Source organism: Bubalus kerabau, chromosome 17, assembly GCF_029407905.1.
Source record: "Bubalus kerabau isolate K-KA32 ecotype Philippines breed swamp buffalo chromosome 17, PCC_UOA_SB_1v2, whole genome shotgun sequence".
In the NCBI taxonomy this organism is placed as follows: domain Eukaryota; kingdom Metazoa; phylum Chordata; class Mammalia; order Artiodactyla; family Bovidae; genus Bubalus; species Bubalus kerabau.
This window is the reverse complement of record NC_073640.1, coordinates 5480770-5508343: the sequence shown is the minus strand read 5'-3', so window position 1 is coordinate 5508343 and position 27574 is coordinate 5480770. Positions and strand designations below refer to the sequence as shown.

The 27574-nt window shown below is 42.7% G+C and overlaps 1 protein-coding gene across 1 annotated transcript in view; it reads left to right on the top strand.

Moving 5' to 3' along the window:
- Window positions 1–27574, top strand: part of WDR59 (WD repeat domain 59) — an 80621-nt gene that overhangs the window by 31099 nt on the left and 21948 nt on the right. The window contains exons 8-18 of the mRNA XM_055554348.1: window positions 1870–1986; window positions 5138–5215; window positions 7657–7813; window positions 11205–11284; window positions 12291–12423; window positions 12557–12681; window positions 14600–14764; window positions 17376–17471; window positions 17627–17783; window positions 18440–18509; window positions 24770–24923. Coding sequence (XP_055410323.1) covers window positions 1870–1986; window positions 5138–5215; window positions 7657–7813; window positions 11205–11284; window positions 12291–12423; window positions 12557–12681; window positions 14600–14764; window positions 17376–17471; window positions 17627–17783; window positions 18440–18509; window positions 24770–24923 — 1332 coding nt within the window. The remainder of the gene's footprint in view (window positions 1–1869; window positions 1987–5137; window positions 5216–7656; window positions 7814–11204; window positions 11285–12290; window positions 12424–12556; window positions 12682–14599; window positions 14765–17375; window positions 17472–17626; window positions 17784–18439; window positions 18510–24769; window positions 24924–27574) is intronic.

The following is a 27574-nucleotide window of genomic DNA, read 5'->3' as shown; positions in this document are numbered from 1 at the left end:
TTTAAGAGATTTAGCTTTTTTTTTTTTGGTCTATTAATACTCAGGATTTCTGTTCATATGGATTGTAAAACTTGTTCATTGTAATTTCACTTCTCTGGCACTTTTCTAGTATCAAAGCAGGACTGTTGGCAGCAAGCATCACAGGCTTTAAAAAGTGCAGTATCAGTGGTGATGTTGGATTTTCACTCAGACTCATGAATGCTTAGTAACATTGCTCTTTCTTAGTGTTTGTTATGCGCAGGCATTGTTCTAAGAACTTTATGTGTATTGATTCTTTACTCTTTATAAATAGCCTTTAAAGTGGTTACAGTTATTACCCCCATTCTGCAGCTGAGTAAACTGAGGCACAGTTTGTTACCAAGATTTAAACTCAGGGAGGCTGGTTCTGGAGATTGTACTCTTAACCTTATAGACTATTGCTGATGACAGAAAGTAATACAAAAGAGCACATAAAAATCATTTGTAGTCCTATTGCCTAGAGTCACATGCTAACGTTTTGGTATTTTCTTTTCTTATGCTTTTTTAAAAACATGGTTTATCATATCTTACACATAGTTGTGCATACTTTTTTCATTTAACATTAAAATAAATTCATTTCCTCTGTTATAATAAGCTTTTTCTAAGTATAACTTTAGTGGCTGCCTGATATTGTATCAGATAGCTGTACAATAATTGATTCTAATGTTTAATTAATTCCCCCCTTATCATTCATTATGTTCCTGGTTTCCTAGGTGTTCCACATAGCACCAAGCTGAACATCTTTTGTACCTAAAACTTTTTGTGAATTTAGAATAGTCCCTTAAAGGAAAATATTTAAGCAACTTGATGAAAATTGTCAAATTTTTTTTCCCTAGAAAAGATTATATACTATTTCATATGCATACCAGCAGTGACAAATACTGCCTCACCACGTTGAATATCATTTCCAAGTATCTCCTAATTTGATTGCTTAAAAAAAACTCATAATGTTTTAATGTATATTTCTGAAGTTTCCTTCTGAATTTGTTTTATATGTACTTGGTAATCATGTATTGTTTTCTTTTGTGATGTGTACTCATTCTCTTTGGGAGTCTTAGGGCTTGATCACTTTAAGCTTGGTGGTTTTCAGATAGAGTTTATTCTCTATGACAAGCTAGTGGTTACCACTGGGAGAGGGAAGGAGGGGAGGGGCAATTTAGGGGCAGGAATTAAGAGATACAAACTGTTATGTATAAGATAAGCTATTACAACATGGGAAATATAGTCAATATTTTATAATAGCTGAAAATGGACGATAATCTTTAAAAACTGTGCATCACTATATTGTATACCTGTAACTTGCATAATATTGTACATCAACTATACTTCAATTAAAAAAAGTTTGATGGTTTTACCCCAGGATTGGGGTGGGTCTGTTTGGATGTCACAGTTCCGCTCTGTGGGTGATTGTGAGAAGGGGAGCCGGAATCACAGACTGCGGTCCCAGAGGGGAGACGCACCCACTGCCCTCTTTAAGGCCGTGCCTGGGCCGGGAGCAGAAGATTAGACTCACAGGCTGGTGTTCTGAGCATGCGTGAGGGAGAGCTGGCGAAGTCTTGTTTTGTTTGTTTTAGACAAAACAAAATGGAGTTTCTTAAGAACAGAGACTGCCTCTGAGAATTGTTTTTTTTTTGGCTATGCTGTGCTGCATGTGGGATCTTAGTTCCCTGACCAGGGTTTGAACCCCTCCTCCCGTGGAGGCGTGTAGCCCTAACCCCTGGACCAGCAGGGAGCTCCTCTGGGGGTATCTTTGTATCCCCACCCAGCAGACTGGGATAGGCTGTGTCCAGCTCAGGTGGATGCGCTGAGCTCTTTGTAAAGTGCCAACTCTGGCTGATGGTCCTGTTGCAGAAACCCAGCACAGCAGTGGAGTATCTCGCGGCCCACCTCTCTAAGATCCACGGCCTGGACTGGCACCCGGACAGCGAGCATATCCTTGCTACCTCCAGTCAAGACAACTCCGTCAAGGTGAGCGGCGCCCCTGGGGCAGGGTGGGGAGTGTGTGTGGGGGACATCAGGGGTCTGCGAGCATTTCCTTCAGAAGGAAAGCTGCTGCCGGTTAGCTTGGGGTGTATTTCAGGGGCGCGTGTGCTTCTTAGGGAGCTGGGCGGGTCCACTGGTGATGTGGACCAGTGGAGTGATGTAGCAGCACGTGTCTGACTTGGCGCCTGTGTTTGTTTGGAGGTCTTCTTTCTGTTTGTGAAAGGAAGTCAGAGACAAAAACATTTAGAGAGGACTAGAAGTTTACTCTCCAAGATGTGGCCAGGAAGTCCCATTTCTGAAGGACTGGCTTATCAAAATAATACAACAGATACCCAAGTAAAGGAGAAAAACCCACACAGTCATTAAAGTTAACAAGTTGACCATTAGTCTGGGTGGAAAAACAGCAGTTTTCACACATGATTATCATATCTGCAAAAGTTAGGATGTTTTTGGTCATCCGTATTGCACAAGTCAGGGACGGAGTTATTTTATTAGAGATTCTCTAACTCAGGGGTCCCCAGCCTCTGGGATCTAATGCCTGATGATTTGAGGCGGAGCTGATGTAATGATAATAAAGTGCACAACAAATGTAATGCACTTGAATCATTCCAAAACCGGACTGCTACTCTAACTTGCAGGAAATGCTCAAGGATTTACATATGTCAATAAGCCTATTATTCTCGGTTTCTCTCAGAGTGCAGTGTTTCTTATTTGTTCTCTGGCTTTGGAATGTGATCTGCACCTTTGTTCAAAAGGATGCAGGGCATGGAGTTTCTCCTTGTGGTCTGCCTGGAAGGACAAAGATTTGACTGCAGATGTTTGCTTAGCAATTTTGTGATTCGCTTCACCAATGTAATTCTTCACTTTATTTACACAGGCATGTACAGCTTTTTGGTATGGTTAGCAAAGCTAGAATCATACACTCAGCCTTAAAAGTTAACTTCTGTCTGGAGGTTTGTAAATCCTTTGGACTTGTAATTTATATTTATGTGCCCAGAGTAGTTTTTCTCTTTGTTTGTTTTGGGCTTAAGTTTTTGTCCCCATAACCTGATCAGCTTGTTTCCCAAGTTCAGGAACCAGAAACCATCTGATTCAACTCCTCCTCTTTCTTTGAGGTCTCCAAATTTGTCAGTATTCACTGACAGCTTTATTACCCTTGAGGCTGGGATGCCATAGGTAATAAAGCAGATAACAGGCCACTTTCCACATGTGAAACACAGTCCTTGTTCTTTACTAGTGGGCTTGTTGTTCAGTCACTCAGTTGTGTCCAACTGACTCTTTGCGATCCATGGACTACAGCACGCCAGGCTTCCCTGTCCTTCACTATCTCCTGGAGTTTGCTCAAACTCATGTCCATTGAGTCAGTGATGGTATCCAACCATCTCATCCTCTGTCACCCCCTTCTCCTCCTGCCCTCAATCTCATCCCAGCATCAGGGTCTTTACCAATTAGTTGGCTCTTTGCATCAGATGGCCAAAGTATTGGAGCTTCAGCTTCAGCATCGGTCCTTCCAGTGAATATTCAGGGTTGATTTCTTTTAGGATGGACTGGTTGGATCTCCGTACAGTGCAAGGGACTCTCAAGAGTCTTCTCTAGCACCACAATTCGAAAGCATCAATTTTTTGGTGCTCAGCTTTCTTTACAGTCCAACTCTCACATCAACACATAACTACTGGAAAAACCATAGCTTTGATTATAGAGACTTTTGTGATGTTTCTGCTTTTTAATACACTGTCTAGGTTTGTCGTAGCTTTCCTTCCAAGGAGCAAGCGTCTTTTGATTTCATGACTGCAGTCACTGTCTGCAGTGATTTCGGAGCTCAGGGAAATAAAACCTGTCACTTTCAACTTTTCCCCCTTCTATTTGCCTTTAGCTTATGAATTAAATGAGATTTTTGGCATAGTTATTTGATTTTTTCCATATATCCTGGTAGAAAGACAGTTTTTACTGAATGTGTATAAATAACATAATTATAAAAATGTGAAGCAATTTAGAAGTGCTTGTAATAATCAACCACTGTTTTTAGTATTTTGTTGTTAAGGCTGAATGCATGCCATTTTTTCCCTACATAATCATTTACTTTGTTTACCTGACAGTTTATTAGTTTCTAATTTATATGAATTTTTATTCTATTTTTTGTTGTTGTGCATTCTAAGGAGACTACTGGAACAAGATACCATTGAATGAGTTTTACTTCACTCTGTAGATTGTAAACAGTAAAACTGTTGAATTGAGGGTTAGAGCTAGGTCAAAAAGGGAAAAAGGGGGTTGGAGAGGATGGGATTAGAAAGAAATGGTAGGAGGTAATTCTTGTTTCTTCTGACAACCCTTTTTGCCAAAATTAAGTTCCATATTCAAAATAATATTGTTGAGATGTCATTTCTATCTAAACTGTTCTTGGCTTCTCACATGGCCACGGGGGAGCTACACTTGCTCCCTCAACCCATAAGCAGTCAGCAGCCACTGCACTTCAGCTCCTGTTAGTCCAGTGTCGTGGTAGTCGCTCAGCTGTGTCCACCCCTCTGCGACCCCGTAGATGGCAGCCCACCAGGCTCCTCCGTCCATGGGATTCTCCAGGCAGGAGACTGGAGTGGGTTGCCATTTCTTTCTCCAGGGGATCTTCCCAACCCAGGGATTGAATCTGGGTCTTCTGCATTGCAGGCAGAATCTTTACCGTCTGAACCACCAGGGAAGCCCATTAGTATTGGGTTGGCCTAAAAGTTTGCTCAGGTTTTTCCATAAGATGTCATAGAAAAACTTGAATAAACTTTTTTTTGCCAACCCAATAGTTAAATTCCTGTAAGTGGTATACAGTGATGCAGGATGAAAAAGTGGTCGCTTTTACCTTCTGACTGGGAAGGGGCTTTAATAGGCAGACTGGCAGTGATCTGCCTCGAGGACTGATCCTCAGGAAGTCTGTGTTTCACTTGTAATGTTTCTAAGTGTGAAAGGGGTGTTTTCTTTGCATTTCTGTCACAGGAGCATGGCCCTGGGGGCTGACTCAGATGCCCTGCTGAATCTGTCTAAGAGGACAGAAAGCAAGGAGTTCAAAGGCTATGCTTCTTCAATAGTTGAGGTTTGTTTTTGTTTTTTTAATGGCATTTATTTCACAAATTATCCTGCTTCTTTCTTCCAGTTCTGGGATTACCGCCAGCCTCGGAAATACCTCAACATTCTTCCTTGCCAGGTGCCTGTCTGGAAGGCCAGATACACTGTGAGTGAGCTGCCCTTCCTCTTGCTTGGAAATATTATCTCGGTGTTCTGCACGCGAGGGGCCAGCCACATTTTCTCTTATTTTCTTTGTAAGGTGGTTTTTTCCTTCTGTCCTGGTTTAGGGGTGGGACACAGGTGGTAATGACGGCATAAAAGCTGTTATCTGTTTAAAACTTTGCCTTGGAACGTTGGGTGAGACTCTGTACTAGCGGCGATGGACTAGCTGGGCTGGGTGCTGGGCAGAGTACAGGTGGTCAGTAAGGACGAAGAGGAGGGTGAGCTGGAGGGCTGAGAGGCTGGAGGTCAGTGAATTGTGCTGGAAGGAACTCTGGCTTTGGATCCAGAAGATCTGGGTTTAGGGCCCAGCAATCCCATTTCATTTTTTTTCAGCTGTATTGAGATATAATTGATATATCACATGATGTAAGTTCAAGTTATGCAACATGTTGACATTTACATTTGTGTATTGCCAAACAGTTATCACTATAATACCACTATATATAATATACTGCAATATAGCATTTATACTCCTATAAATGCTGTGCCATTATAACATTTATTAACACTTCCGTCACTTAACATAGTTACCCTTTCTTTTCTGTGATAAGAACATTTAAGATCATACTCTCTTGCACCTCTCAAGTATACCATGTGGTATTACTGACCATAATCATCACGCTGTACATTAGATCCCCAGAACTCATTCATCTTACAGCCAGAAGTTTGTACCCTTTGACTAGCATCTCCCCGTTTCTTCCACTTCCCAGCCCCTGGTAACCACCATTCTACTCTCCTTCTGAGTTCTGCTTTTTAGATTCTGCACATAAATAATACCATGTAGTATCTGTCCTTCTTTTTCTGACTCATTTAACTTAGCATAATGCTCTCAAGGTCTACCCGTGCTGTGACAAATGGCAGGATTTCCTTCTTTCTCACAGCTGAATAATATTCCATTGTGTACGTTCTGTGTTTTTATCCGTTGATGGACAATAGGTTGTTTCTATATCTTGGCTTTTGTGAATAATGCTATAATGAGCCGTTTAATATTTGTGTGGCCTTGGACAAGCCACTTGATTTTTTTTGAGTAATAACTTCCTCCTGTGTCAAATATGAGTAGTTTTTAATATTCCTTGCTCTTTTTTTTAAAATTGTGATAAATTTCACTATTCTTTAGTGTCCAGTTCGGTGGCATTTACTACCAGTACAGTATGCTCTCTCTTTGAAAAAAAGTCAAGTATGAAAAACTATAAACCATAAAATGGTGCAAATAGAGTGGGTAGGCTCTTATCAAACTTCCATCTTTTTTGCCACACTGATTGCTGCTGATCAGAGATGATATATTTCCTTCAGTGTCAACTTGAAAGGGAGCCCAGGGGTGAGTAAAGGTTCCTTTATACATCAGGCTGTTCCCTGGGGCGTCGTGGAGTGCAGAAGGTAATTGGGATATTAACTGGCCTTCACATCTGGGAGCACTTGGGAAGAAGTCAGACATTGTTCTTGTGAATTGAAATACTCCTCTGGATTAATACGTTTGCTGTAAAAAATAAACAGAAAAGTTCAGAGTGCTGCCAGGAGAGCAGGCGAAGGTAAACATGCTCTTAGGTGGCTGTGGTTTATTCCTTAAAGAACAGAGTCTGCATATCAACTAAATGGGCCTCTTAGCTACTGCACAGATTGGGTGTTGATAAGTGGGATGTGTTAGTCCTGAAATTGAAAGGTTTTCCTTTGAAATGGGTTTCCCTGGTGGCTCTGATGGCAAAGAATCCATCTGCAATGCAGGAGACCAGGGTTTGATTCCTGGGTCGGGAAGATCCCCTGGAGAAGGGAAGGGCAACCCACTCCAGCATTCTTGCCTGGAGAATCCCATGGACAGAGGAGCCTGGTGGGCTACAGTCCATGGGGCTACAAAGAGCTGGACACGACCGAGCCATGGACACTCAATTCTTTTGAAAAGCTGTGGTCTCGGGGCCCATGGGAAGGTACTGCTTCATGTGGACGGAGTGCTTCTGGTGCATTTCCACAAGGCAGGGCTGTTCGCTGTCCCGAGTCACCTGCAGTGTGCCTTGTACCCTCATTCCAGGAAAGCACTCAGTAACTCTCAGGGGGTCTTGAGAGAGGAGCTACGGTATGAAACTGTGTTCCAGGGTGCAACCTCCAGAGCCATTTGCTTATTTTACATTAAAAAACATTCTTCTCCAATTATTTGGCTTAACTTTATCTTTTACTTGCTGGGGTCCTTTCCTTCAGTAAAGAAAGAAAAGAGAAGAAAAGCAAACGAAAAGTAGACATTAACTTAATGGTACTTGGAAAAATGTTCCGCAGGTGGGTTGGGGCCTGCCATCATCTAATTTGTTTAAGTTAGGCGAGAACTCCAAGCTGGGTAACTCAAGACTCAGCAGATCCCCCCTGGAATGATGCCTGCTCTTCCCTTTCTCGCCGCAGCCTTTCAGCAACGGGTTGGTGACGGTGATGGTTCCCCAGCTGCGCAGGGAGAACAGCCTGCTCTTGTGGAATGTCTTTGACTTGAACACCCCAGTCCATACCTTCGTGGGCCACGATGACGTGGTGCTGGAGTTCCAGTGGAGGAAACAGAAGGAAGGTGGGTGGGAGACCGCTGGCCATTTTCCTCCAGCTCCTTAAGGGTGGGCTGCATGATCGAAGGGGAGGATGTGGAAACAGGGCCGGCTTCGGAGCAGGAGTCAGGGTTCCCCTGCCTCTAATCGTAGATGGGTGATAGCATGTGTGGCTGTGATTCTACTCCAGGCCGATCTTCTCTTGTGTTCTGTGCAGTCTCTCTCCTGCCTGGAAGCGGCTTCTAAGAGGTTGGTAGCTTTGCTGTTGGGTCGCTTCCAGAGCTGAAAAACTCCGGGGTCACCACACTCTGAAAACCCTGGCTCTTGCACCTTCCCCCTGAGTTGATGAGGGAGATGCAAAGTCATCATCAGTGCTGCCCACCACATATTCCCAGTTCTCGTCACCAACGCAGAGGGCTGTTTCACCTCCCATCCCCTTGAAGACAGGTTTGGCCACGTAACCCGCTTGGCTCCTGAAACATAGACAGAAGTGATGCAATCTCTTCTGGGTAGAAGCGGTAACGGCCAGCGAGCAGTTACTCTCTTCTGCCTCTGCCGAGGCACTTGGTGACTTTAGCTGCAGCCTCCCTTGTCCTGAGATCTTACTGCCACGCTCTCTAAATGTTCTCAAGACCACAAGTAAATTCCGTGGCCTTTCTGTGTCACAGAAGGAAAGCTCCAGGCAGTGGAGTGGTGTGACTTGTCCAGAGTCCAGGAGAGGTCTTTAGTGGCCCTGGGATTAGACCAGACATCTTATCCCAACTTGTTTGTGACCCTCACGAGCCTCTTCCAGGATTGTTTTTGAAAGGACCCTTTTGATGATCCTCTTGATTTTCCCATCTTCATTTCTATAATCTCTCCTGCTTCTAGAAACGTGAGGCTGCTTGGTCTCTATCCCATCAGTTTCCATGCTTGACTTCAGCTTTCAACGTATTCTCTCGCACTTTGCCATAGAAAAGAGCTGACAGGGTTTCTTCCTGATCTGACGGGGCGAGGTTGGCCGTCTATAGTTTTGGATTGCAATCAGAAGTATTCTAACAGCCCATTTTCAGTTGCCTGTGTCATCTCTGAGCTGGCAGGATGAATTACATAAATCAGGGCTGTTCTAGCCAGCAGTGAAATTTTGAGTACAAGTTATAGGTGTTTTTTTTTTTTTTTCTAAACTCCTTTTATTGTGAGATACATCATGTACAAAATTACATAAAATATGTACAGTTTATAAAGTGAAAATCTGAGTAACTACCACCACGGTCAAGAAGAGAACATTGCTAGAACTCAGAAACTTCCTGATCACAATTCTTTCCCTTCCCTAGAGGTAAACACTGTCCTAACATTTACAGTATGACTTCTGTTATCTTGTTTATAGTTTTACTACCCATTTCTGCATCCCTAAAAATAGTTTAGGTTTATCTGTTTTTGAACCTTTTATAAATATAATCATCCTTCACGCATTCCTGTATTTTCTTTCTTTCTCAACCTAATGATGTTCCCTTTCGTTTTTGCTGCCGTGTCCTCTTAGTCACGTTTTATTGGCCCACCTCAGACTTTGATGTTGGTTTTCACTGAGGTGAAGGACCTCTCAGAGGTTGGAAGAGAATCAGGATGTTGTGGTCCATGGAAAAGGACGCTTTATGAAGGAAGTGGAGGTCATTGGTTTCAGGTTTTGCTGAAGGATCTCCATGCAGAATAAGAGAAGCACTTAATTGTGTAAGTAGGTATAAACAGGAAGCCATATGATCATTAAGAGAACAGTTCCAAAGGCGCATTGAGGAGGGAAGCCTGATTATAAGACAGCAGAAACAGAGGCAGCAGGAGCTGGTTTTGTGAATGAGGTTGCCTTCAGAGGCAAGGAGTAGATTGAGTTCACTGGCAGAGGCTGCTTCCCTCTCGATTTGAAGGCAAGGAGAAGATGAAAAAAGGGAGTATATAGGAAAGCAAAGGTCTTTTGAAAATGGGAGGGAATAGGGCCAAAGGCCCAAGTGGAGGAATTGGGTTTAGAAAAGAATTAGGCATAACTTTTCTTCAGAATCAGAGACATGAAAAGAGGCTGGAGGGGACTTGCCTGGTGCTCCAGTAGTTAAGACTGTGCTTCCAAAGCAGGGGCGCAAATTCAATCCCTGGTCAGGGAACTAAGATCCCACATGCCTCGTGGCTTGCCCCCCAAAAAAGAAAACAGGCTGGATGTAGAGTCAGAAAATTGTTGCTATGAACATGGGCTGGATAGTGGGACTCATGACAGGCAGTAGCTCAGAATGCTTGCTGTCTTGCTTGTGATGCACAGGAATGTATTAAAACATTGAGTGAAGGCTTGGCTGAAGGCAGTGACAAAGAGAAGGAACGTTTTTTGTTACACTTTTATTTTTGTACTGAGGTATACCTTACTGACAATGCTGTGAGTTTCAGGTGGACAGCAAAGGGACTCAGCCATGCGTGTACAAGCATCTGTTCTCCATTAGACTCCGCTCCCATCCCGGCTGCATTTGAGCAGAGTTCCCTGTGCTGTACAGCAGGTCCTTGTTGGTCATTCGTCTTAAATACAGCAGTGTGTACATATCCATCCCTTCCCCCGATCCCAGAGAAGGAACTTTTGCCCCTCACTGTTCTCTGTCGCCTCTGTTTCCCCATGCATAAAATGAGGGAGTCGGATGGAATTATTTCTAGGTTGTTTACTCTCTGAAGATCCCCATAAAGAAGATTCTGGATACTACAGAATTACCCTGAAATGTCCTGATCTTTCATAAAGCTCTTTCAGAAACCGCCTTGAACCTTGTTAGAGTAGTTTCCCTTTGACTAGCCCTGTTGTGCGCAAATACAATTCAGTTAAGACTGCTAAAGATCGATTATTCCTTTTATAATGAGATGTGTCTCTTTACCAAAAAATTCTTTTAAACAGTAAGATGTCATGATGCATTTAAAGCAGTACATTTTACAGACAGCCTGTTCATTCCCAGCTCCTCTGGAACAGAAAAGGAAGAACATTTGTGGAGGTGAAAGTTCAGTGAGACCTTAAATTCTAGCATCACTCTTCACCTGCTAATTTGCTAGCTTTTATTTCACTTCATTTAAGGTTCTGCTCAAATGTGACTTCCTATGAGAAGTCCTGTCTAAAAATAGCTCCGCTGTCAGTCTCTATCCAGTTGCCCCACAGTGTTTTTTTAACAACTCTATCACTACCAGACGTGCTATTGTATGTTTGTCTATTTCCACCATTTGAATGTGAGATCTGTAAAGACAGAGATTCTTGATTCATATTGTAGTCCTAGTACTTAGAACAGTGCCTGGCATATAGGAGGTGTTCCATAAATATTTGTTAAATGAACAAAGGAATGAATGAATGAATCTCCTTCTATCTCAACCTGTAACAAATTTGATGTTGAATCCAGGAAAACATCAGGATTCTTATCTGGTGATTTCCAGGGTCCAAGGACTACCAACTGGTTACGTGGTCACGGGATCAGACCTTGAGAATGTGGCGGGTGGATTCCCAGATGCAAAGGGTATGTATTCAATGTTGTTGTAGAAGAACGTTAACGGGATATGCCAGGAACTTAAAAGATTTGGTAGTTGCAGAAGTTAGAGGATACGGGATAGATGTTTAATACGTACTGGCTGGTTGGCCAAGTGGCTTAGGTTTGCTACATTGAGGCTTTGAGGTCTTCAGGAGCCAGCTTCAGTATCAGAATTTCAAGGATGCAAAGCCTCTGAATGTCTTTTTTTCCTCTTGGCCTGGTCTAAGTTAGTGTGGGTTGGAGTACTGAGAAGGTGGCCTGGGGGCATCGTTTCTTTCTCTCACAAATTGGCTAGGAAATCTACCCTGGCACAGGGCAGTGTCTTCCACATTCATCAGCAACACCTGTTATGTGAAGCCTTTTCCAGTTTGTGCCCCATAAATTGTATCTGTGCTTACATGAAGCACCATGGTCCTAGGTGTAAACTGCTTTCGTGGCCCTCACTTTGCTCTGCCCCGTTATGGGGTTCTGTCTTCTCTTCCAGTGGCAAAGTTCCTTGAAGGTGGGAATGATGTCTCATTTATATTGCATCCTACACAGTGCTCTGTACACAGTGGATAGAAAATGCCGAGACAGATTTGTTAAACTGCTTAGTACCAAGTCACTCTTGAGCATTTTGGTCAAACATCATCATCTTACTGCTGTTTAAATTTTTTTCCTCCAGAAAGTACCATATGCTCCAAATGCTTTTAAGTTATATTTTTGCTCTTGGCTGGCTCGATAACTCCATCAAGACTTGAAGTTTAAAAGGTTTTCTGAGATTTTCAAAAACTATGAGCCTGATAAAACATTTTCTGGGGTAGAATAATAGTCTATTTTCCTGTGTGTTTAACCAGGGAGAGTAGGGTATGGGCAAAACCCATTTTGATTGTATTGGTTTGGGGCTGACATTTCTCTCCTTTGTCATTTCCATTTTTGGAGTCAGAACTTAGCCAAACATGACGATCCTTTCCACTGACTTCTCTAGACCCAGATCCTCTCCCCTCTGTTGCAGCTTTGTGCAAATGACATCTTAGATGGTGTTGATGAGTTCATTGAGAGCATTGCCCTTCTCCCGGAACCAGAGAAGATCCTTCACACTCAGGACACAGATCACCAGCACAACTCCAGCCATGGGGAGGAAGAAGGTAATTGGTCACACTGATGTTGTAGGTATGGTGCCCCTCTCTGCATCTCTGAGTTGTGGTAGATACCCCAGAACTGCTCTCTGAATCCATTTCAGAAATGTTTTCCAACAAGTGACCCTGTCTCTCCTGCTAGTCTTAAAGGAAGACCCCCCAAGCAGTCTCCTGGAGGAGAAGAAATCAGAGCAGCTGGGCCTGCCTCAGACTCTGCAGCAGGAGTTCTCTCTGATCAACGTGCAGATCCGCAATGTGAATGTGGAGGTGCTCAGGTTTTCTGTCTCTCGCTTGCGGTTGGTGGCCAAGGGGACTATTTCAGCCATGATTTGGGCTAGCAAATTGCTTTTCTGCTTTAACAGGGACGTCTCTGTCCTTGCTTTCTTGTTTCGGTTTTGTAAAGAAATAATTAACTGTTAACTGACAACTGCTAGTTGTTCAGTTGTGTCCAACTCTTAGCAACCCCATGGACTGTAGCTCACCAGACTTCTCTGTCCATGGAATTTTCCAGGCAAGAATACTGGAGTGGGTTGCCATTTCCTAGTCCAGGGGATCTTCCCAACCCAGGGATCGAACCCCTGTCTCTTGCGTCTGCTGCATTGGCAGGTGGATTCTTTACCACTTGCTTCACCAGGGAAGCCATTCCCATCTATTCTAAAGAAATAAATGTTTTACAAATACAAGTTTTTTTCCCCTTTACGCTATTGAGCTCTCATAAGATGAACTAAGGGATAAACGGATGCTCGTATGTCTTAAAATCTCCTTAGATGCTCTGATACTTCATTTGACCCTATGTGAAGGTGCTCAGATCTGGGAAGGTTTAGTGTTTTGGCGGAGGCTGCTGGTGAAGTTAATGGCAGGGCTGAGTTTGGAAGCCAACCTCCTTATTCTCCAAGGTTCTTTGTGCTTGCCTTAACAGTTGGTTATTTCCTTGGTGGTTTAGGTTCATAGTAAGAAAGTGACCCAGCCTCTTTGTTCATTTAACTTGGAGAGGTTTATTTACATTTTTCCTTTAGGGCGGGTATTCAAACACTTCGCTTCAGAGAACTGAGTTTCTGTGAAGGAGGTTTAAACTTGATTAGTTTTGCTTTTGCCTAGATTCCATTAACAGTAGGCCTGGGTCTGCGGACTTAGTTGTCTCCTTTGGCCTTTAAAACAGCTCTGAAGTAAGTGGTCTTATCCCCGCTTTACGGACGAGGAAACAGAGACACTAAGAAACGAAGTAACTTGTGCGAGGTGAGCAGGTGTTTGAATCCCAGTCTCCAGGATCCCCGCACGTGTGGCTCTTTTCACTGTCCCCCAGCTGCCGTCTCTAGTTGGCACTACAAGAAATTGAAAGAGATAATGGCCTCTCTGGTGGATTGGTTATCTCTGTCAGCTCAGTTTCTGTTCCCTCTGTCCCAGCTGAGAACAGTTGGGCTGTCCAGTGATCTAGTCCAAGAAGGAGAGTTTGATTCCTTTCCCAGGACTGCTTTTTTAAAATTACTGGAAGGGACTTCCCTGGTGGTCCAGTGGTTAAGACTCTGTGCTTCTGCCGTGATGGGCACAGGTTCGATCCCCGATTGGGGAACTAAGATCCCACATGCTGCGAGGCACAACCATAAAAAGAATATAAAATAAAACAGAATAAAATCACATACCACACAATTTCCCCTTTTAAAGTGTGTAATTTAGTGGTTCTTAGTACATTTACAAACCCATGGTTTACAAATCATCACCACTGCTACTTTCAGAGCGTCTTTCATCAACGCCAAAGAAATCCTACATCCCTCAGCAGCATCTTCCTGTTTCCTTTCTCCCCAGCGCCTGCCTGATAGACACTCATCTTTTTTCAGTCTCTATGGATTTTCCCAGAAGTGCTTTTAACTTGAGTCAGGTTTTTAACATCTTCCTGCTTTGTTTTCCCATCTCAAAATAAATATAACAAGTTTCAGCCTATCTCACAGCTTCGAGATAAAGCTTTTCTAAGTCAAAACACTTTGAGCTTATTAAATCAGTGCTAAAATTAAAAATCCATTTTGAAAATCAGTTGTCCACATCTTCGCTATTGTTTGTCTTGGGAGACTCTCTCCCTTGACTCTGTTACCAGCAACCTAGAGCATTCCGTTACCTTGCTTAAACCTGCTTGCCTCTGAAGACCCTTTGCAGCTGCCTTCTGAAGCAGTTCCTGATTTGCCGCCCGCAGATGGACGCAGCGGACAGGAGCTGCACAGTGTCCGTGCACTGCGGCGGCCACCGCGTCAAGATGCTGGTGACGTTCCCCGCGCAGTACCCGAACCACGCGGCCCCCTCCTTCCAGTTCATCAGCCCCACCACCATCACGTCCACCATGAAAGCGAAGCTGCTCAAGGTGGGCCTCTGTGTGTGCCAGTTCTCCTTGATGCCCTCGGGGTCTGAGCTGAGTAGTAAAGTTGAATGAAAACACCTTTGTTAAGATTTGGATGTCATCTGTCTTTCCTCATGTCAGTGTTAACAGTTGTATTCTTTTTGTGTAGAAAATCCCCAGTGTTGTTTCTTAATCTCTTTGGGTCATGGACCTACCTCCCCTTTGAAAGTCTAATGAAAATCATAGACCCTTTTGCAGAAAAACTGGCACGGATGTTGCATGTAACTTCAGAAATAGTGCATGTAAATAATAGGCAGTTCTGTAATTGCATATAATCTGCTCACAGATCTCATTAAAGCTATGAGATCCCAGCTTAATACAATACGACTTTGTTTATTTGGAAACTATAGGCAAAATATATTCTGAAGCTACAAGATAATTTCTAATCAGAAAAAAAAGTATTTAAGGTCATTGAAAAAATCCGTTCCATAAGAGGAGATGTCATTTAGAGTGAGGCTGGCTGCTGGACAAGTTGGGACAAGTTAAGTGGGGGGTATGACATGGCTGTGGTGCCTGAATGAAGGGGAATGGCCTTGTTGCAGTAGGGGGACCCCTTCCAGGGCCCGAAACTGCTCTCTTGTCTAACACTTGGAAATGAATTGTCCGAGGAACACGCGCTGACAAAGCAAAAGATTTTATTGGGAAGGCGCGCCCGGGCAGAGAGCAGGAGGGTAAGGGAACCCAGGAGAACTACTCTGCCACATGACTTGTAGTCTTGGTTTTATGGTGATGGGATTCTTTTCTGGGTTGTCTTTAGCCAGTCATTCTCAGAGTCCTTCCTTGTGGTGCACGCCTTGTTCAGCCAAGATGGATGCAGCAAAAAGGATTCTGGGAGGTGGTCGGACATGTGGTGTCTCCTTTTGACTTTTCCTGCACTCTTCTGGTTGCGGGTGGCTTATTAGTTCTGTGTTCCTTACCAGAACCTCCTGTCATAAAATAGCTCATGCAAATGGTTACCATGGTGCCTGGCCAGGGTGGGCGGTTTCAGTCCATGTGCTTCCACTAACAGCCTGGCGTTTCATCTTGACCTGGATAGGTTCGGAAACTTGATTAATTCTGTGTCAGTTCACACAGAGCTGATCAGGTGGAATCCTCATAAAAATGCCCCTCAAGCTAGGATGATATGCCTTCTTCGATCTGAGCAGCATCATATGTGAAATCAGTGAAAATGTCCTAATGACAGCAGCTTGACCTGATTGCTGTTCATTTTTTGTCTAGTTTGTATTATACTCACTTGATTGTTCCATCTTCTTGGGGTATGACAGGTAACCAGAAAACTTTTTAAGCTTCTTAAGAGTCTCTGAAATGCTAATTACTCAGGTTTTGTGATACTTGACATCTTGTCCTTATACTCTGAACATTTTGTTGCCTCATTTGAACATATGAAAAAGAGATTTTTCTATTGGTATAAAAATGATAGGATAAGGAAGTGTTTTAAAGGTCTAGTTCAGTGGTATCCAATAGAAATGAAATGTAGACTGCATGTAATTTTCAATTTTCTAGTAACCATCCTAAAAAAAAGTAATAGGTAAATTAATTTCAATAATATTTTTATTTAGTAAGTGTTATCATATCAACATGTAGCAATATAAGAATTATTGAGATAGCTTTCTTTTTTTTCTTCCTTTCTTATACTAAGTCTGCAACTTTTGGTGTAAGTTTTGTGTTTACAACATGTCTTGATCCAGACTGGCCAAGCATACTTCATGTGCTTAGTAGCCCCATGTGGGTAATGACTTCCGTGTTAGACAGCCCAGGTCCAAATTTACATGCCTGTCTTCAGTATGTGTATGTCAATTTATACCTATAGCTGCTGCTGCTAAGTCGCTTCAGTCGTGTCCGATTCTGTGCAACCCCATAGACAGCAGCCCACCAGGCTCCCCCACCCCTGGGATTCTCCAGGCAAGAACACTGGAGTGGGTTGCCATTGTGTTCTCCGATACATATAGCATGTACTTTAAAATGTCAGATTTTATATTTTTAAAGGATCAAAAAAAAGGTACTTTCTAATTTTAACTGAAGTGACATCTGGGAATTCGCTGGCAATCGAATGGTTAGGACTCCATGCTATCACTGCCAAGGGCTTGGGTTCAGTCCCTGGTTGGAGAACTAAATCCCACAAGCTGTAAGCGCAGCCAAAATAAAACAAAAAAGATGGAATCTATTCCCTCTGTCATGTATGTATCACTTTGAACCATTTTCAGTTCAGACTGGAGGATGTTACTTCTAAGTGGTACTGAGATTTCTCATGGAGGAGGGTGGGACTAGGGGAGAGCCAAGGAGTAGAATTCACTATTAAGGAAGAATGGTCATTCTAATACAAGAAATGTGCCATCTCAAAGCCAGCATGTGTGCGTGCCCTGGCAAAGGAAAGGGCTTCTGGAAGAGCACTCACAAAGGAGTCTTCTCTCTGAGCCTCTTGGACAGGTGGAAAGCAGCGTGTTGTGTTGGCAACCTCAGACACAGCCACACTCTGGTCACCGAGCATCGTCGCTGCTTCCAGTGCTTCTCACAATAAAAGCAAATCAGGAGGAAGAATGTTGCTCTTCTTGACTGTGTTTTGTGCTTTTTCTAGATCCTGAAAGACACTTCCCTGCAAAAAGTGAAACGCAACCAGAGCTGTTTGGAGCCCTGCCTGCGCCAGCTCGTCTCCTGCCTGGAGTCTTTTGTGGTGGGATCCTTGTTACCTACCTCTGCCTGGGGCTTTTGTTTCCTTTCTCCTTCCTAAAGTCCTGGGCTCCCTGATCTTGTAATAACGCATCCTATTTTGTAATTCATCTTGAAGGCCAATTATGGGTTTTAGTCTCTTTGACTTTAAAATTTCAGAACCAAGAAGACAGTGCTTCCAGCAACCCCTTCGCGCTCCCGAACTCGGTTACACCGCCACTACCGACGTTCGCCCGGGTGACCACCGCCTATGGGTCCTACCAGGATGCCAATATTCCCTTTCCCAGGACGTCAGGGGCCAGGTTCTGTGGGGCAGGTAGGTCTTTTTTGTTTCTCTGATTCTAGATTTTGAGAGAAAGAATGTCTATATAAGAATTTCCACCAGAAAATTTTTCTTAATTTCCTGAGAACTCATAAGATTTCCGTCATAGTGTTATCTGAGCTGGATTGGCATTTGCAGACATATTCTAAGAATGTTTAGCAGAATTATGCTCTTAACTGTTTTCACTCTGATGAGTGTGAATTTGAGTCTTGACTCAGAATACTGAGAATGTATGTAGGAAATATAAAGCACCTGTGAAGACTTTTCCAAACCACATACATCCTTGTCTCTCCTGGATCCTAGAGATTCTTTTGGGGTGGGGGGGCGCTGCACTGGGTTTTCGTTGCAGCGCACTGGTGCTCTGGTTGTGGTGCCTGGGCTTAATTGCCCCAAGACATGTGGGATCTTAGTTCCCCAACCACCCACATCCCCTGCATTGGAAGGCAGATTCTAACCACTGGACCACTAGGAAAGTCCCGATCCTGGAGTTTCTGATCTTTGTCTTAAGTACGGCTGCAGTCATGAGCCCATGCAACTTAATACTATGTCTTATCCTTCAAGTATGTTGAAGTAGAAAAAAGATTAACCAGTACTGTCTTAGGATTTCCCATGATCAGCTCAGTGACCACGTGTGATGTCTCCTCTGACAGGGTATCTGGTGTATTTCACAAGGCCCATGACGATGCACCGAGCAGTCTCTCCTACCGAGCCTACTCCGAGGTGAGTGGGAGATGCAGGCATAAGCTACATTCATGGGCCAGAAGTGAGCAGACATGTGGGAATTTGCTTTTGGACAGTTTGTGTTAGTTATAAGCAAGTGCTCATTATAAAATTTATTCCCCAAAGATTAAGGTTCATTAAAATGTACCTAAGCTGAGATTTCTACTATTAAGTTACTACTGGGAGGAATTGGTTGATAAAAGCTGATAAAAGTGTGTTTGTCAAAACAAGGCAAATGTTGTTTTAATGTGCTGTCCCTGTATTATCAGATAAAGTATTATCTGAACGTTAAATAAAACTAGAAAAATAGCAAAAGAGATTATTTATAGTCCCATAACACTAATAAGGTAAAGTGTACCGTCTGGTGGCTCAGATGGTAAAGAATCTGCCTGCAGTGCAGGAGACCCGGGTCAGTCCCTGGGTTGGGAAGATCCCCTGAAGAAGGGAATGAATGGTTACTCACTCCAGTATTCTTGCTTGGAGAATTCTGTGGACAGAGGAGCCTGGTGAATATAGTCCATTGGGTCACAAAGAATTGTACATGACTGAGCAACTAACACTTTCACATTTTTCTTTCAAAACTAATTGATCATTCCTAACATTACCACACATGTGTAGTGGATGTGCAGCCAGCCATCCCTAAAAATCAGTCTATAACCTTGTCATTATACCAGAAAGAAACTTTGAATTCCTTAGGGGGTCACCCTAGTTCCCAAGTCCCCCATTCCTCTAGGCCTGGGCAAACACTTATCTACTTTCTCTCTGTGCTGCTGCTAAGTCGCGTCAGTCGTGTCCGACTCTGTGCGACCCCATAGACGGCAGCCCAACAGGCTCCCCCGTCCCTGGGATTCTCCAGGCAAGAACACTGGAGTGGGTTGCCATTTCCTTCTCCAATGCATGAAAGTGAAAAGTCAAAGTGAAGTCGCTCAGTCGTGTCCGACTTTTAGCGACCCCATGGACTGCAGCCTACCAGGCTCCTCCGTCCATGGGATTCTCCAGGCAAGAGTACTGGAGTGGGGTGCCATTGCCTTCTCCTTTTCTCTCTATAAATTTCCCTAATTCTGGACGGTTCATATATATGGCATTATATATGTGTTCCTTTGTTACTGACTCTTTTCACTTAGTATATATTTTTTTAATTTTTTTTAATATTATTTTATTTTTAAACTTTACAATATTGTATTAGTTTTGCCAAATATCGAAATGAATCCGCCACAGGTATACATGTGTTCCCCATCCTGAACCCTCCTCCCTCCTCCCTCCCCATACCATCCCTCTGGGTCGTCCCAGTGCACCAGCCCCAAGCATCCAGTATTGTGCATCGAACCTGGACTGGTGACTCGTTTCATACATGGTATTATACATGTTTCAATGCCATTCTCCCAAATCTTCCTACCCTCTCTCCCTCTCCAACAGAGTCCCTAAGACTGTTCTATACATCAGTGTCTCTTTTGCTGTCTCGTACACAGGGTTATTGTTACCATCTTTCTAAATTCCATATATATGCGTTAGTATACTGTATTGGTGTTTTTCCTTCTGGCTTACTTCACTCTGTATAATAGGCTCCAGTTTCATCCACCTCATTAGAACTGATTCAAATGTATTCTTTTTAATGGCTGAGTAATACTCCATTGTGTATATGTACCACAGCTTTCTTATCCATTCATCTGCTGATGGACATCTAGGTTGCTTCCATGTCCTGGCTATTAGAAACAGTGCTGTGATGAACATTGGGGTACAAGTGTCTCTTTCCCTTCTGGTTTCCTCAGTGTGTATGCCCAGCAGTGGGATTGCTAGATCATAATACAGTTCTATTTCCAGTTTTTTAAGGAATCTCCACACTATTCTCCATAGTGACTGTACTAGTTTGCATTCCCACCAACAGTGTAAGAGGGTTCCCTTTTCTCCACACCCTCTCCAGCATTTATTGCTTGTAGACTTTTGGATCGCAGCCATTCTGACTGGCCACTTAGTATATTTTTAAGGATCATACATGTTGTAGCCTGTATCAGTTATTTCTTTTTATTGCCAAATAATGTTCTATCACATGTGTATATACTATATTTTATTTATTCACTCAGACCAGTCAGCAGACATTGGCATTGTTTCCACTGTTTGACCATTACAGATAATGCTACTATGAACATTCTGTAGAGATTTTTGTGTGGATATATATTTTTTCATTTTTCTTAGATATGTACTTCAGAGTTGAATGACTGTATCATATTGTAAATTTTTTTCTTAATTAATACACTTTATCTTTTAGAGCAGTTTTAGGTTCATAGCAAAGTTGAATGTAGAGAACACATACCCCTGACCCCATGCATTTACAACCACCCCACATACTAGTGGTTTTTTAACTTAAATATTATGCCTAAGTCTTTTGATTCTGCAGTCTGATGGCCAGAATAATTTGGAAACACTCTTGCTACAAACACCTGGTTATATTGTATATGATATAATTAGCAAACTTAATAATGAATAGCTAAGCTAACAAGAAAGTTCATGAGCAGATGCTACTGCTGTCCTGGGAGTTTGCCTGTCTCTGCAGTAACTCAGGCAGATGAGAAATTGGCCCCACAAGAACTGAGAGTTAAATGCCAGAGAAGCCCCTTCATGACACCAGGTTCGTTATTCCAAAGGTTGGACTAGAAAACAATCACCTGCTCTTAAATGGAAACCACAAATATCTGTATCTGAACTTTGGGTCAGCAGGAAAATGTTCTAGTTAGAACGTTTTTTCCTACTAGCAGTTTTTTGCTGAGGTATAATTTAGGGTACACAAATATGAAGTCTGTGCCTTGATGACCAGCAGTCAGATCAATATATAGCATTGCCCTCACCTCTCCCCAAAAGTTCCCTAGTCCCTTTACCTAGAGGAAATGACTCTTCTGCTTCAATCACTGAAGTTTAGTTTTGCCTGTGCTTGAACTTTATCTATATAGAATCATGCAGCATATAATATTTTATGTCTGGCTTCTTTTGCTCAACTTAATGTTTTTAAAATTGATTTCCACATTATTGTGTGTATCAGTAGTTCCATTGTATGACAGTAATATAATTTGTTTATTCATACTCCTGTTGATTGACATTTGGATTATTTCCAGTTTTTATTTTTATTGTATGTAGACCTACACATACAAGTCTTTTAATGTATATGTGTAATAATTTCTCTATCCAAGAAGTAGATCTCTAGGTCATAGGATACGTGCCTGTTTAATTGCCAAAAAGTCTGTTCCTAGTGGTTGTGCCATTTTATACCCTTCAAGCAGTGTTTCAGAATTCTGGCTATTCATATCCTCTCGAAAACTTGGTGTTTTTAGCCTTTTCAACTTTAGCCATTGTGGTGGTGTGTAGTAGTATTTCATTGTACCTTTAACTTGTGTTTCCATGATAATGACTAATTGTAATAGAGTGGCAGCTCTTAATATGCTGCCTTGGTGCAAACTGTAACCCCTCTCCTTGGTTACCTTGTGAAGGTTCCTGTGGGCCCTTTAGTGGTCCTGCTCAGTCGTTGGTTGGTGCCATATTGGGCCCCTCCCCCAAGTGACCAAGTGTCAGTGAGTGACCGTTGGTGGTCCTGCTCAGCCGTTGGTTGGTGCGCAGTGGGCCCCTCCCCCAAGCGACCAACTGTCAATGAGTGACTGTTGGTGGTTCTGCTCAGCCATTGGTTGGAGTTGCAGTGGGCCCCTCCCCCAAGCGACCAACTGTCAATGAGTGACTGTTGGTGGTTCTGCTCAGCCATTGGTTGGTGCACAAAGGGCCCCTCCTCCAAGTGACCAACTGTCAGTGAGGGAGTGTCAGTTGGTTCATTCAGCCAACAGTCAGCGGAGTGGTGGTCGTCAGGCTGAGTAACGTAAGAGGCAGATCCCAGTCTTCTCCCTGGAGCCCTTCAGCTCACCCACTGGCCTCCGGCCCAGGCCTTGAGGTGGCAGTGAACCTCTCCGCCATTCCTGCTTCTGGGACCTAATGTCAGCCACAGTCCGTGTAACCTGGCCCCCACCATTTGGGCGGCCTGAGGGCCGGTTGGGTCCTGGGCACCTGACTCCCTCAGCAATGACAGCTGGGGACCTCGCCCTGAGGGAGCCACCAACTGAATATACTTCCTCTTAGGCAGGACCTGGACCTCAGAGAGTGAAAGTTTTGGTGAGAGACTGTGATCTTTCTTGTCAGAACAGAGCAATGGCATCCCACTCCAGTACTCCTGCCTGGAAAATCCCATGGACGGAGGAGCCTGGTAGGCTGCAGGCCATGGGGTCACTAAGAGTCGGACACGACTGAGCGACTTCACTTTGACTTTTCACTTTCATGCATTGGAGAAGGAAATGGCAACCCACTCCAGTGTTCTTGCCTGGAGAATCCCAGGGACGGGGGAACCTGGTGGGCTGCCGTCTATGGGGTCTCACAGAGTCGGACGCGACTGAAGCGACTTAGCAGCAGCAGCAGCAGCAGTAGAGGTTTACAGGAATGTCATTACCTGACCTCAAGAACACAGGATCTAACACCAATAAGTTTGCAGCAACTGACCCCTCCTCTCCCTCACTTTTCCTGTAAAAGGGTTTTGCTAAGAACTCTCGGGGAATTTGGGGCTTTTAAGGGACAAGCCATCCATCTCCTTGCAGGACGCTCAGCAAATCTTTCTCTGTTCCAAACTCCGACATTTTGGTATTGCTTGATCTCGCTGTACATCGGGCACGTGGACTTGCATTTCAATAACATAATGGTTCCTTGTTGTTGTTTAGTTGCCAAGTTGTGTCTGATGCTTTACGACCCCATGGACTGTAGCCCACCAGGCTCCTCTGTCCATGGGATTTTTAGAGTGGGTTGCCATTTCCTTCTCCAGGGGATCTTCCCAACCCAGGAATCAAACCCATACCTCCTGCATTGGCGGGTGGATTCTTTACCACCGAACCACCCGGGAAGCCAACATAATGATGGTGAACAACTTTCGTGTGCTAATTGACCACTTGGTTATCTTCTTTTGTGATGTGCCTGTTCTAGTATTTTGTCTGGTTTTTTTAGATTATGTTTCTTATTATCTGTTTGTGGTAGTTCTTTATCCATTCTGATTGCAAATCCTTTGCTGGGTGTATATATTGATTTTCTCCTAATCGGTGACTTGTCTTTCTCCCTCTTTAATGATTTTCATTTATTAGCAGCGTTTAATTTTACTGCAGTTGTTTATCACTTTTTAAGTGTTAGGGTTGGTGCTTCTGTGTCTTGTCTAAAAAAAAATGGCTGCCTACCCCAAAGTCATAGAAATATTGTGTATTCCCTCTTAAAAATTTATAGATTTAAATTCCTTATTTAAGGTCTATAATTAATCTCGAATTAATTTTTGTGTATGATGTGAGGTGGGGGGGAGTCAAAGGTTTTTTTTGTGTGTGTGTCTTCCTTCAGTAGAGACAGATAGTTGTTTTACACATATATGTAGCACCATTTATGGAAGACATTTTGCTCTTGTCAAATTTGCATTGATACCTTTGTTGAAAATCAATTGACCATGTGTTTTGAATCTATTTCTGTACTGTATTTTCTCTTTGATTTGTTGTTTTCTCTTTTATGCCAACACTACAGTGTCAATATAAGTTTGTATAGTAAGTCTTCAAATCTGGTAGTTAGGTCCCCTAACTTTATTATTCTTGTATAGGATTGTATAATTTCTATAAAAACAGGAATCAGCTTACTGGTTTCTACAAAAAAAGTCTGCTCATGTTTTGCTTGAAATTGCATTAATTCTGTAGATTAATTTGGAGAAAATCAACCCTTTAACAACATGAAATCTTGTGGTCTGTTAACACAATGTATTTCTCTATTGTTTTCAGTCTTCTTTAATTTCTCTCAGCAATATTTGTATTTTCAATGCACATCTTTAAGTGTGTCCCTAGGCATTTAATGTGTTTTGATGCTATTGTAAATGCAATTTTAAAAATGTTTATTTTCCAAATGTTTGATGTAAAGAAATACTATAGATTATTGTAGATTCACCTTGTATTTAAATACACTTACTAGTTTAAGTAGTTTACACATTTCTTTGACTTTTCTGTGTATATAGTCATAGAAACATTCTCTGCTTCTGCAGATAAAGCATTTTTCAGTTCTAAAATTGCTGGTTTGCTCCTTTTTGGAGTTTCCATCATCCTCACCCTGTTATATCCATCTTTTCCTCCTGATTTCATCAAGTGCTAAGAATGGCATCACTTAGAACCATGAAAAGATTGAAGAAGCCAGTATGGATAACCTTGCCTTTTCAACTACAGATCTCTCTCGGCCTTGTCTGCCTATCACACTGGCTTGATTGCGCCCATGAAGATCCGCACAGAGGCCCCTGGGAACCTCCGTTTGTACAGTGGGAGCCCCACGCGCAGTGAGAAGGAGCAGGTCTCCATCAGCTCCTTCTACTACAAGGAGCGGGTAAGTGGCTGAGCCATGGCCTTTGATACTTATTCCTTCCTAGACTCTTGTTCTTGGCCTCCCTACCTACCACGTGCAGCACCTATTAATAAATTAGTGATCCCCCTGTGGTCTTTCCCTTTCATACTTAGTGTGTTAGAGAAAGACCATTGCTTTCTTCCTTTGAGTTGGTTTTAGCTACTATAAATTGTGTGGGTGTGGAGAGTGGGTGACTGGTTGTTATAATCCATACTCTTCCCTCCCTTTAACCTTGTCTTTGTGATGCCCGTTCATGAAGTTGATTCCCATCCTCTCAGAATCACGTAGCTTCAGGTCTTTCTGGGTACTCTGATGTTTGTTAGCAAATTTCAGGATGCTTCAGTAGGCTTGGTATCCTAATATATTTGTAACTTCATAGTTGTGGGAAGTTTTAAAGTTGACCTCCAAGAGATTTTATACTTTAAGTAAGTCTGCACTGAAGTACCCATTTGAATGGACCACTTTATACAAAAATCACCTGAAACTGTCTCTTTCTGTTCCTGACTTCTTAAGGAACTCATTGTCCCTAAAGTAGCTATTAAGCTGTCAGAAACCTTTGGTGACGAGAGTGTCGAGAATGTCAGCAGAGCGTGGGAATGATTCTGAGGACTTTTTCTGTTGTCAGGTTGAGTCTGGCTTAAACCGACTTTTAGCTGACATGATGTATTAATTGGTTACCACTGAATTACTCACAAACTCAGTCCTTAGTAATACTTTGTTGTTCTCTCCTGCTAATTGAGAAATAATAGATTGACTATAATTAAAATTTATGTTTTTTGAATTATTTAAAATAAAACCCCAATTTCCAGCAAGTGTTGGAGGTGTCTTCACTTCGATTACAGTGTAGTGTCTCACCTTCTTGGTTTGCAAGATAGTTGGCTGTCTCTGACTTGGTCAGGTCTTAAGATTGTATGTAACAAATGAGTGGCAGGAACTGATGCCTTGAGACATTACTAGAATTGGGCAAAACCTTCAGTCCAATAGGGAAAATGATTTTTTGTTGCCTTTCTGGCCAACTCCATAGTCCCCTTCTTTGCATCACTGATAGAGTTCTCCACCCTCCCCCCACAACCCAACCCCCACAACTGTTCACGGACCTTCTTAGAACAATTTTATCTCCCTGGTGCTTTACATTCAAAGAAATTTTTTTTCTTTTCCTGCAAGCTAGCAGGTAACTGGTGAGATGCTTTAATAAATGGATTGGAACTAAGGCATTTTATCATTGATGTAATAGCCAAACAAACTCACAATTGGAGAAGTTTGGGGATTTTCTTTAGCGTCAGAGCCAGGTTGAGGAGATCTTTTAGTCAAAAAGGCAGTTCTGAATTCCCTTTCAAATCACACCATGCACTACTGGTGCCTGGGTTCGAATGGGGCAGCCCAGATGGACCAGCACTTTTGACCCAAGATAGTATGTAAAGGCTGTGTTACATCAGGATAACTCCAGTTCCAAGAAGGGGCCTCTCCTAATGCAGAAGCATTTGTAAAGCCTACTATGTTTTTGATGGTCTGGCCTCTTTTACGACAAAAGCCGTAATTATGAAGAGGGAATAAAGGCCTGTAGATAACTAATTACCTCTTATCAGACAGGATCTGGATTGTGACATTTCAGATTGGGTTGGTTCCCAGTGTGTTACTTCTCCCTAGAGAACAGGCCATTGTAGTCCTCTAGGATGACATAGTGGAGAAGGCAATGGCACCCCACTCCAGTACTCTTGCCTGGAAAATCCCATGGAAGGAGGAGCCTGATGGGCTGCAGTCCATGGGGTCGCTGGGAGTCAGACACGACTGAGTGACTTCACTTTCACTTTTCACTTTCATGCATTGGAGAAGGAAATGGCAACCCACTCTAGTGTTCTTGCCTGGAGAATCCCAGGGACGGGGGAGCCTGGTGGCTGCTGTCTATGGGGTCGCACAGAGTCGAGCACAACTGAAGCGACTTAGCAGCAGCAGCAGCAGCAGGATGACATAGTAAGTGGTCTCTGAATTATATTTCAGACAGTGGCCAAATAAAATAGGGAGAAATAGTTTTATTATAATTTCATATGAAACTATTGTATTGATGTATAACATGTACAGAAAAGTTTGCAAATCATTGGTATATATTTCAGTGAATTAACAATCATACAGACCAAGAAATAGACTATTCTAGGAACTCTAGAAGCCCTGGGGGAGGAAGGCACATTTTAGTGGATGACATATAGTAATTATTAGGACACTGCTGATATTTAAGCATTTTTGACCTTAAGAAAAGGTTTCATGTGGTTCCAGTTAGTAAGTTAAAATCAGTTAGTAATACTGATCAGGCAGTTATTTTGTGATGAATCTGAAATAAATTCATAAATTCTCCTTTGAAGCTTGTTCACATCCATCCCATTTACATGGGGCATAGGGGAGGAATTAAAGGTATGAAATATGCCACAGTATCATGCATAGACCATCTTATCGTTCTCACAGAGAACGATAATGGTTTTATCCCTCAAGGAGTATTTTCTGATTCTCGGTGTCTAGTTTCAAATGTCAAATCATATCACTTTTATTACCTTCGTTCTGGAAATGATCCCAGTTTACTGAATTTTTCTGTGCTTGTCTTCATTTTTAGCCCAAATTTTATCTCATACATACTTTTATCC